General features: G+C 36.4%; 1 protein-coding gene across 7 annotated transcripts in view; it reads right to left on the bottom strand.

Annotated features, from left to right (window-relative positions):
• Positions 1-305: 305 nt before the first annotated feature.
• Positions 306-11,901, bottom strand: part of MITF (melanogenesis associated transcription factor) — a 213,719-nt gene continuing 202,123 nt past the window's right edge. For all 7 annotated transcript variants that reach the window (XM_011358489.2, XM_011358490.2, XM_023529703.1 and 4 more), the window contains 3 exons: positions 11,326-11,401; positions 7,823-7,970; positions 306-3,818 (listed from right to left, as the gene is read on the bottom strand). In XM_011358489.2, coding sequence (XP_011356791.1) covers positions 3,417-3,818; positions 7,823-7,970; positions 11,326-11,401 — 626 coding nt within the window. In that variant the 3' untranslated portion in view covers positions 306-3,416. The remainder of the gene's footprint in view (positions 3,819-7,822; positions 7,971-11,325; positions 11,402-11,901) is intronic.

The raw sequence follows: 11,901 nt of genomic DNA, 5'->3' as shown, positions 1-11,901 counted from the left end.
TCTAAAATGAATTCTTGGCATTTGGGAGTTTAAAATCTCCCTAAATTCAGAAGGGAAAAAAGACGGCATAATTATAGTTCATCTGAGTGCAAAGTCATAGAGTAATAAAAAGTACTTAAAACCAAAGAGTAACATCTTAGAATGGCATTTAAAACAAAACAAAACAAAAAAACCCAAACTTACTGGCATTCAAATTTTTTTCATGCAAATTGTTATTCATTAAATCAGAAGAAAATGTGTGTGCTATCATTTTTGATAAGGCAAACAATATTCAAAATTGGCATTAACTAAACACAACTGGCCACTATGTGAAAAACCAAATGCTTTAATGAGGCTATCAAGAACAACAGTTCAATTATATCATTGGATACATTAATATCGATCCATAATTTACAGTGCTATGGATCATACAGAAATTATTGCTGCATCCAACAGCAGATGACTACATTACAGTACCAAGCGTCCGCAAGAGACAGTTGTTTGTCTTTTTGTTTTCCCAAGAAATAGGGTTTCTTAATACACTGTTATCAACATCAACTTTTCCCCAGTGCATTTAAAAAATATCAATAAGTGCATTCCTTTGTGCTTTTATTTTGTACCTTTTAACTTCCTATGTATTTTATTTGTTCTTATTGCTTTATTATTTAAAAACAACTAGAAAAACTTTGTCATCCTATGTATGACCAGGTTGGTTGTATGGTTTTTGGCAAAGTCAGAAGGTTTGGTATTTCCATTACCTTACCCAGAGGCAGGTGGAGGGTTTGGCATTTTAGTCACTCCACATGGAGGCCCAACCCGGGTCACAATTCTGCACCCAGGGATGGAGGGAGTGGTGTGGATCATTCTCTCATCATAAACGGGGAGCTCAAACCACCACCTCTTGGCTTAATTAGTCCCTAAAATGAATCCACACTCTATTTGGCAAAAAAGAAAGAAATAAAACCACGCCCGAAGTTGCAGCGTTCTCCTGGGCTTACTCACCTGCCACTCCCAGAAATTGTCTCTTAAGAAGGGGAAAGGGGAAGCAGGCGATGATGAGCTCAGGAGATGCGAGATCCAGGACAGTGGTACAAGATGCCATGCTTTCTCTCAACAAAGCTTTCTATAAGGGTTAACCCTGGCCATGTTCCGTGGGCCACGGGCTGGTCAACCTTGCTCTATTTTTAAAAATCTTTCAAATCAGCTAAAGAAAACTAGCATCATACCATTGCAATCTTTGAATTTTGCACCCAGGTCCTCTCTCCCTATATAAATATGAAGAGAAAAATAGACAATGCTATGATTGTATCAATGAACACTATGGTACAATTAGCTGTTCATGCAGATTTGCATCACTATTCTAGGAAAAGAGCTATACAATTAAGGAGGTTGAAAGAATGGGAACTAATTTTCCCTACCCCCTTACATAATAAAGCTATAAAACTGATAGCATCATCAACATTTCCAAGGATTCTCAATGCCCAGCGTGCTTGGGAACTATGCAGCTGATTATTTTCACGTAAGCCAACCATCCATATATCTGACAATCACTCCTCTCTGAATCCTCCAACACCCATCACCAATTCACATTTGACATTTAAACTCTTTTTTTTTTTAACCCTCCTGAATAAGGTTTCCTGATGAAAGAAGTTGGCACTCTGTCACTAAAATATATTTAATATTAAAAATATCTGAAGGAAAATTGGAAGCTCTTATATTGTCTACATAGGCACCGTGCTACATGTTCCTCTTGATTACAGCTACCATCTCGAAACTTTCTCCTGCATTACAGTTCAGTCAGTGCTCATCCAAAAAAGACTACTGCTATATTTAAGGCACTTCATTCTGAATGGATATGCTTTATGCTACTTGCTATTCAATTGTAGGCTGCTACTGAGAAATTCCATTCAACAGCCTGGCTCTTAACACCATATGTCATCTGTATAAAACATCTAGGCCTGATAGAATACATGTAACACTACTATTATTGCATAGGACTACACAAGTAGATAATGCACTGAAACTAACTTTACAACATTGCTGCTTGTTAAAACATTGCTATCAAGTAACAGTGATTTGCCGATACAGTATTTCTCTCTTTAAAAAAATTCAGCAAGTTTGCCGAAATAAACCTCAATTCAAATGACCATAATGAGCGTATTAACGCTATGGTTATAAGTCTCCCAGAATATTGCTATTTTTTTATCACTAAAAATAAATATGTAAGTTTATTTTCCCTAGAAAGCAGGTTTTAACCTATTAATACTACATCTTAAGTGTGTGGAAAACAGTTCCGAGTGAGACTGTAATATACAAAATATTCGCAAAGCTCTCTTTAAACACAAGACCTTGCATAAAAGTTTTCTTTCATGTGTGTACAAAGAATGCAGAAAACCACCAGTGAGTTGTAAAAATACTGAAAACTTGCCATTTTAAGATGCATATTCTTACAAATACAAACATACTGAAAAAAATTATGACAATAATCTGTACAAATCAAATGAATAGTAAAACATAATTTAAAAATAAAAATAGTAAAGCCAATTAGAAATGTGCCCAGTTTGGTTTCCTTATCAAAAGCAAAACTGAAGGAAAAAAGAGTAAAACTTTCAGTGCTCCTCAATATTTTACTTTGAAAGAACATAAATTTTCATTTCAAACTAAAATATATCTTATGAAAAACTGAATCATACTCATTGATGAGGAAACTTATAACAGCACAGAGTGAACAATGAGATCCCACGTTTCAGAACCTTGGTCTGTCTCCCTCCAATTTCAGTTGCTCCTAAGTAAGGTATCAATTATATTTTCTAACCAGACAATTGTCATAAAAATGGCTGTATTTTTTTTTTCTTTTATGGAACATAGTATTTCTTTAAATAGTGTGCAGTATAAAGACTAAATACTGCTAGAAGGGTACTGTATCTTTAAGGCAGTACCAACGAACACATTTACAAAATGGAAAAAGTTAGTGTGGATTTCTTCTTTTCTTTTCTCTCTGTCTCTCTGACTTTCTCTCTTTTTATTTTATTTTATTTTTTGGTTGCTTTACATTCTTTCCATTAAACTTTACATTTAATTTCCAAGGAAGTCGCAGGCATAAAAATCTCAAACCATGTTTCCCCTGAATAAGAATGGACAGAAATTTCTCTGATGCAAAATCCTCTTGCTCAGAAAGCTAACGTCCAGGGTGAATTCAGTTCACAGATACTGTACACTTATTGTACAATACTTTAGAGGCATTTGTAGTTGTAAAATAGAATATACAAGTCTGTTTCACAAAATTCTAAAAATAAAATATATCCTGGGCTATTGATAAAGCATGAAAAAAAATTCATATTAAAGGAAAATTATCAAGAAAACCCCTTCAGGTCAATTATTAAATCTACTAATCAAGAAAGAAGCAGTTTGTGAGAATGCAGAGCAGGGAGGCTTTGCTAACAGGCATGCTCAGTTTCTTCCATGCTCATACTGCTCCTTCGGCTGCTTGTTTTGGAAGCTCCAGGGGACACTGAGGAAAGAAGTGGATCAGTTACGCCAACAGGAGAAAGAGTATCATCCATCAGGATGTCTTCCAGTTTAGATCCCATTTTCGTGGGGACACTATAGGCTTGGCCGCTCTCAGTCCCGGTTCCGAGGTTGTTGTTAAAGGTGATGGTGCCGTCTGTGAGATCGAGGGTTGTTGTACAAGTTAGATCTGCGTGATGCTGAAGGAGGTCTTGGCGGCAGTTCTCAAGAGAAGGTTCTTGCTTGATGATCCGATTCACCAAATCTGGAGAACAGAGACCCGTGGATGGAATAAGGGAAAGTCCATGTGCTCGAGCCTGCATTTCAAGTTCCTACAATAAAAGTGAAAATCAGACACTTAAATAGGTGGAACGCAGAAGATGTCAGGGCAGTGAAACTACTATATATGACACTATACTGATGGATACCGGTCATTTTATATTTCTCCAAACTTGTAGGATGTACCACACCAAGAGTGAATCCTAATGAAAGTAGGGACTTTGGATGATAATGATATAGGTTCATTGACTGTAACGAATGTACCACTCTGGTGGGGATGTTGATAGTGCGGGAGGCAGGGTGTAGGGCGGGGGTAGAAAGCCTTGTACCTTCTGTTTAATTTTGCTGTAAAACTAAGACTGTTCTGAAAAATATTTAAAACTTAGACACTTAGAGGGAAATTGATAAATATTAAAATAACATTTTTTTGCTCTTTTAAATTAATGCCATATTTCTTAGAGTATAAGTACCATCGGTAGTAAAATGAAATGATTTTATGGTGGTATATGGATTTTATTATGCATTAAATGTAAAGACACTCTCTCACAGATGTTAATGTTCACAATGAAGATAAGTTTAAATATATAAAAATAAAATTTCAATATGTAAGCTGATTAAAGGAAAATATTCAGTAAATAATATTATTCCATGGTCCCTAACCTGTGTGCTGAGATATCAAGGGATATAATGAACCCAGAGGGCACTGGGGATATTTTAAAATTTCAAGAAAAATGGTGATACTATTGTGGGAACTGTCATAATCAAGATAGTTTACAGCTTCATCACTAGATTGTGCTGTATTCTCTTCTATTGCATCATAGTATCACAAAGCTGGATGTTGGGTGGTGGTTGTGATAACAAGCAAGTACTAAATGAAAATTAATGTGTAATGAATAACAAGGGTCCAATCTGATCCCAACACTCAAGAAGTTATGCGGTGCCCAACAGGAACACATGTCCCATTAGTAAGTAATGTGGTAAGTAAATACTTAAAAATAACATTAAAAATGCAATTTTTCTTTCGAATTACATGTTTTATATCTTCAAATGGCGACTAAGTTGTTAGGACCCAAGAGAAATGGTAGGTATTTCCTTTGGTCTAGAGGTGCATTGTGTGTTGGAAAAGTAACTAAGATACCAAGGGCACTGTAAACTCAGAAAGTTTGGGTAGTAATGGCAAAAGTGGTGAAGGTCTACACAAGCAACTGAAACTTGAGAAGCATCACTTAGCCCATCTCACCACGAGGAACAGAAACCTTTTTTAATTGCATAAAAAAGTTCTTATCTGTAAGATGACTAATTCCTTCCTACCTTTTCTTCACATTTCATATGTTGAAATCCTAACCTCCAAAACCTCAGGATGTGATTGTATTTGGAGACAGTGTCTTTAAAGAGGTAATTAAGTTAAAATGAGATCATTATGGTAGGTCTTAACACAATATCCAATAGGACTGGTGTCCTTATAAGGAGATTAGGACGCAGAGATGCACACAGGTAAGACCACATGAAAACACAGGGACACAGTGGCCACCTACAACCCAAGAAGAGTGGTGTCTGGAGAAACCAACCCTGCCCACACCTTGATATTGGATTTCCAGCCTTCAGATAACTGAGGAAATAAATTCCTGTTGTTTAAGCCACCCGGTGTGTGGTGTTTGCTATGGCAGCCTGTTGCCTAATTGAATTTGTGGAAGAGACTCCTTCAGTACTTCAAACGTCTTCCAAGCAGGTATTTCCCTTTCTCTTCCTGAGTATCCCTGAACCCATGTAAAATGAAGCCTAGGGACCCTGACTGACTCTCTAATGAGCGTTCTACTTTCACATGCCGATGCCATCCTATCTATATTTGTGATACAATAATATGATAATAACATAATATAAATTTGAAGCAAGTCACCTTGGCTCATCAGAGAGAGAAAAGTACTCTCCAACATGATATGGCCCTCCAACCTTTGCCCACAAGCTAGAGATATATGTTTCAGAAATGTCATATTCAATCTATATTTAAGGTTGTTTGATCTGCAAGATCTTTCTTTGGATGCAATAGAAGTAAGAGATGGGAGCCTGAGATGTCACACAAGTATCTGTATGTTCCTTTCCACCATCTCCAGAAACATAAATCTCTCTAGGCATCATTTTAAAGCCCAGGGCTGTTTAATAAAATGGTAGTTCCAATGATATTAAGGCTTCAGGCTTGCTCTTCTGTGAAAATGTCTGCATGTATCACTTAGAGTGAAAATGAAAAGAAGCTGTTAGGTCCAAATTGAAAACATGCACTCTTTGTAAATCTATACCAACATGCTAGCAAGAGCAACCCCCCCACACACATATTTTTTTATAATAAAAAATATTTTTAAAAGCTGCATTAAGAGAGGCAAATATCTTACTCTAATCTTTTGTTATTTAATTAAAAATATTTATCAGCTGACTAAAACATTGCTTAGATTTCTAAATAATGTGATACACCTCATTTGGAGAACTCAGGCTCACGGCATTACAGAATCTTCTAAATTAATAATGTTTTCTATGATATGCAAAAGTTCTAAAGACTGCCTCACAACATCACTGGAAGAAACTAAGATATCATCACCATGGAATTTCTAATTCACATATTTCACAATATTCATATTTCACATAAACAGACATATTTGGAACCTTAAAACCTACAGTTTTAAGCAATTATTATGTTTTATTAATATCTGTATAAGGAAATAACGTATTTGTGCAAGCTGCTTTTATAAATGGGTATACTAAGTTTGAGAGATTGAAGACCTACTACTACTTCCTGAAAGGAGGGTACATGGAAAAAACAACGAAGGCCAAGAGAGGGAGAAAGAGGGGGAGGAGGATTTTCAAATTACAGTTGACCTCTACTTCACTACTGAGATTCTAAAATGTACGCCCTAGAAAAGAACTGTCTTTGCCTCCCTGCCCCACGGCTGAAGACCACTGCAGTGAAATGCGAGATGTGACATCTAGAAATGTCAGCTCTGTTGTAGGGCATTAAAAAGATCAGAGGCCATTATTATTAATGAATTACTCTGTTAAATACATCCACTGTCCGGGTTTAACACCACTAGATGAAACTTAATTCTCCATTGTGATGGTATCTGGAGATGGGGCTTTGGGAGAAGCTTAGGTCATGAGGGTGGAGCCCTCATGAATGGTATTGGTGCCCTTTTAAAAAACAGCCCAGAAAACTCCGTGCCTATTCCACCATGCGAGGTAACGGTAAGAAGATGGTTATTACTGAATCAAGAAGCAGGCCCTCATCACCCACCAAATCTGCTGGCACCTTAATCTTAGACTTCCCGGCCTCCAGAACTGTGAGAAACATATGTTTGTTCTGTAAGCCACCTATGGTATTTTTGTTATAGCAGCACAAACGGACTAAGATAGTCATGTTTCTTTAAGTCACTGTAAACACTGAATTAGTGAACAATGAACCACTGCTCCTAGGGGAAATACAGGATTAGGTTCCTGTGAGCCTCTGGTCACATTTTTATCACATAACCTTGTTTCATGTGTGTTTCTGTTTAAAGACATCTTATTTAATATATAATGTTGATTTATTAACATTGAACTCACAGCCAAAAGCACAACTCATGTCTGAATGACAGTTATTTCCATAACACATATCACAGCCTTCTTGTGCTTAAGAACACTAGACAACACAAAATCACCCACAAAGAACACAAAAATGTGAAAAACATGGCACTAAATAGATGCAAAAAGGACACTTGTTGATAGTATGAGCTGAAACAAGAAGGCAGAGCATCGCCTTGTTCAACCTTAACTGAGAACAAGTGCGTCAAGCAACTCAAATTTGCTGTTCTGCACGTGTCCGAGAATGACCAAGAAAGTGCCACAAATATTGATCTGGGGTTACAAATAAATTTGTATGAGTAGGCAAATTCAGATAGGGAATTCACAAATAATTAGTATCAACTGTATTAGAATCATGTAAGTCAACTCCCTCAGGGCTCATTATATCCTTTCTTTTCCCATCTTAAAGTCAGTAACACGCAGTAAACTTTACACAGCCCATGCCACGTACCTGTATTCTGAGCAACAAATGCCGGTTGGCATGCTCCAGTTTCTTCTGTCGGTTTTCAAGTTCTTTTGCGCGTTGTTGTTCTCGTTGCAACTTTCGGATATAGTCCACAGATGCTTTCAAAATGGTTCCTTTGTTCCAGCGCATGTCTCTGTGATGAAAATGGAAGGAAACACACTTTTGTATGATTTGAGGCTCAATGAAAATTCAAGACTCAGAGCATGCAGCTTCTAGAGATGTGATTACAATTATAAGTTGAAAATAGCTATCTTTCAGTGAGTTCTTGCCACGTGCTGGACACTGTCCACCCTCTTCTTATATGGGACATTGTGCATGAGTTGAAACAGAGACTATTCAACTTGCCCTATATCACAGAGCTACTATAAGGACTTAAATTTAGGTCTGTAGATTGTGAAGTCAGGACTTAAATTTAGGTCTGTAGATGGCAAAGTCAATATTCTTAACACTATATTAAATAAGTATAGCTTCCTAGGACTATAAAATTAACTCAGACAGACAAGGTAAGCTGTGGTAAAAAAAAAATTCTGCGAGTTCTCACTACTTGATTGTATTTGGCATAAAAGTGTCATCCTCGGATTTTATCATGAATTTTCATGGGCAGGTTATCTAACTTCTGTCTTCATTTCTTCATCTATAAAATGCTGATACTACATTTATAAGAGCAGCCTCATACGTGTGTTATTGGAATCAAAGGAGGCGCTTTATATAAATATGCAGTGAAAAGTTTAGAATACAACTCAAATAATGGAGTGACACTTAAGGGCTCAATATAATAGCTACTTTTAAATATTAAAAATATTTAAATACCTGGCATTTACTATGTACCAGGTACTTTTAAAAGTATTTTAAAGCTCATTTAATCATAACAACCTCAGTGGGTAGGTACTAATATCCCCATTTTACAGACTGGGAAACTGAGGCACAGAGAGGTTAAGTAATTTGCCCGAGGTCATGCAGCCAGGAAGCCTAGATAATCTGGCTCCAGACTCCATGCCCTAAACCACCATTTCATTCTTCCTCTTATGTGACTGAGTCCTCAAAACAACTAGACTAGGTATAAATATTCTGACCCTCCTCCTTTTTCTTAAGAGATGAGAAAAATGAAACACAAGAACTTAAGTGTCTTCCCCACGGCCAGACATTTAGTAAGGGACTCTTTTGGAATTCAAACCCAGGGAGCCTGAGGTCAGTGCCTCTGTTTTTAATCACCATACCGCTAATGTACTTATATATGAGAAAATTTAAAATGCCATTAAAATGTAGGTAAAAGTGAGCCGAAAAATTTAGAGCACTCCAGAAAAATAATTAAGAATGTAATTATAATTACATAATATTTCTATGGCCCTTTAAATTCATCTGAGCCCTTTAACAGATAATATTCATGATGATAATGACAGTGATAATGATGAAAACAAAAACAATTTAATGTATGCAAAATCTTAATCTATAGCTAGTAAAAGCCATAATCTATAGCTAGTAAAAGCAGATCGGAAGTATCAGGTGGGACGTGTGAATGGAAGGCCATTAACACAAGCCACCAAGTAATTGATCCTCATATGGGTTAGACGCAGAACAAAACAGAAGTTCTCCTGTGGGAGGCAAAGTTACAGCCTTGGGAGAGTTACTGGGGGTTGATCCCTGGGGTCTGAACACTAAAGATGGCAACCCAGGAGGTGTCCTCAGATATTCAGACTGAGCACTGAGCCAACTTGCTTATTGTTCAGGGCTAAGATCAAAGAAACGGAAACTTTAGAAGCCAGAGAGAAACGTAACTATAATGAAAGGTGTCTTAACGCAAATAGTAAGGTTAGAAACCAGTTACTGAATTATGTACACAGCTACTCAGTTTTTAAGAAGTGACATTTCAACAAATTATCTTGTGTTTTGCTTCCTTAGGAGACCCAACCAATTAATTATGCTTCTGGGCTTTAAAAAAAAAAAAAAAAAAAAATTTTTTTAAACTTTTTTTTTGGTAGTGAGAAAGACCTTTTTTTTTTTCACACAGAAGCATACATAGATCTCTAATATATAAATCAATAAAAGCAGATTTGCTCTAGAGAAGGAGGAAATGTGGGGCTGAGGCACTGATTGGCTGGATTGTATCTCTACAGCAGCCCCAAAGTCTGTTTTAGAAACCTGGTACGGGAAAACCCCCATCATAGATTATAGCTCATTTTATATTAAAACAATGCCGGCAATTAAAGATCATTATCAGTTCAGATTATAAACACATAAGTATGCTGATACAATGGTGAAAGAAGATATGCAAATAGAAGCGTTCACTCCAGCCCCATAATTTCATAATATGTTCCTAAAGAGATTCACATGCTACAGTTTAAAAGAATATGCTAAAAAGTGAAAGCTGATAAAGGACAGGAAAACGGGAATTCAATTTCAACTATCATGCAAGACTGACTAAAGGAAATGAAGGTCACAGCCCCTAAGTAGGATAAATTTGTGCTGCAGAACTGAGAATTTGAATGTTTGGAGTTTCAAAATGGCTTTCCTTGAAAAACCTGGGAAAGCAAAATGTTGATGATGGAAATTGTGCATGAACATTCATCAGGGCCACCTTACGATGGGCAATGGTTTTATTTTATTTTGTCACAAATTCCCTGACAATAATGTGAACAGCAAATTTAATAAGCCTTGCATGAATAATGCTTGATTTCATCTTTACATTTTATTAGGTAGCTAAAAGGTCATATTCACAGGCTAATTTCATAGAAGGCCTGTGGGAGCCATTAAAGTATATAGATCCTCTACTCCTTCCTTCAAATGGGCCAATTTCTAATGGATAAAAATTGTGTATTTTTTGTCCTATTTGCTGATGTTGCTAGCAGGAAAATTATCTTTAAAACTGTAATCTCTGAAAGGGGGGAAAGGAGAGAGACTGAAAGCTGAAATCTCAATTAGCTGACTCGTACTTAGAAGAAGATTAAAAATTATTTTTTTTAGAAGGGTAAAACATACAAAGAACATGCAAGCTTTCAAAAACAAAACAAAACAAAACAAAACAAAACAAAACAAAACAAAACAATTGACCGATATTATTAAACTTGAAGTCTCCAACGTCAGCTCTTAGTACCTGGAGATATTGTACGAGTTGAAGAACAATCAACAAATCTTGCTTTAACAGCTACTAAAATCTCTGTCCTGTATAAACTGTTAAAATAATTTTATTTTTTAGCAACTTGGTGTTTATTTGCCAAGGATTCTGAGATTTCAGAAAGCTACCTCCTCACACCTAAAGCTAATAAACATGTCCAATCATCCTTCTGTACAATTCACTTTATTTCTCTTGAAATTTTAGTTTGATGAGACTAACCAAAAGACAGGTGTAAGAAGGGTTTAGGAATGAAACCAAAGAGAGTGAGAGAACTTCTTTACACCAGTTTTTATAACTGCACCCTTTTTGCAACACACGAAAAAACATTAAGGTACGAAAAAATATATGATGCAGATTAACACGCAATTGTACTCACGGATCATTTGACTTGGGAATCAAAGTACCTAGTTCTTTAATGCGGTCATTTATGTTAAATCTTCTTCTTCGTTCAACTTCAAGAAAAGAGCACAGAGGAACTATTAGTAACAGCACATTCGAGTTACTGTATCTCATTAAAGGCATGTGTGTATTAACTTCACAGGTCAGAACCATGTAAACCTGAACCTACACTTCTCTGTTTTTACCATGGTTTTGATACTGAGATTAAAACACTTTTAAAAATGAGCTACCTTTTATTATTAACAAAGCTCTGAGATATCCATTTTCTCATTGAATCCTCTATCAACTCTGAAATTGGAGTTACTATCCTGTTACAAATGGCAAAACTGCGTTAGACATATTTGGACTTGAAGACACCCAGTAATACATGGGATAGGCCCAAACTCAACCCTGATCCTCCAGACCAGGGGTGGCAAGCTTTCTGTAAAGGGCCAAATGGTGAGTACTTCTGGCTTTGCAGGCTAAATGGCAAAAACTGAGGCCATTATGTAGGCACTTACATAATAGGAGAAAAAACAGATTTCTACAAATTATTTATTGACAAAAGTCAACA

This window comes from Pteropus vampyrus, unplaced genomic scaffold (genome assembly GCF_000151845.1).
Source record: "Pteropus vampyrus isolate Shadow unplaced genomic scaffold, Pvam_2.0 Scaffold41, whole genome shotgun sequence".
Lineage (NCBI taxonomy): Eukaryota > Metazoa > Chordata > Mammalia > Chiroptera > Pteropodidae > Pteropus > Pteropus vampyrus.
This window is presented reverse-complemented; position numbering and strand designations above follow the sequence as displayed.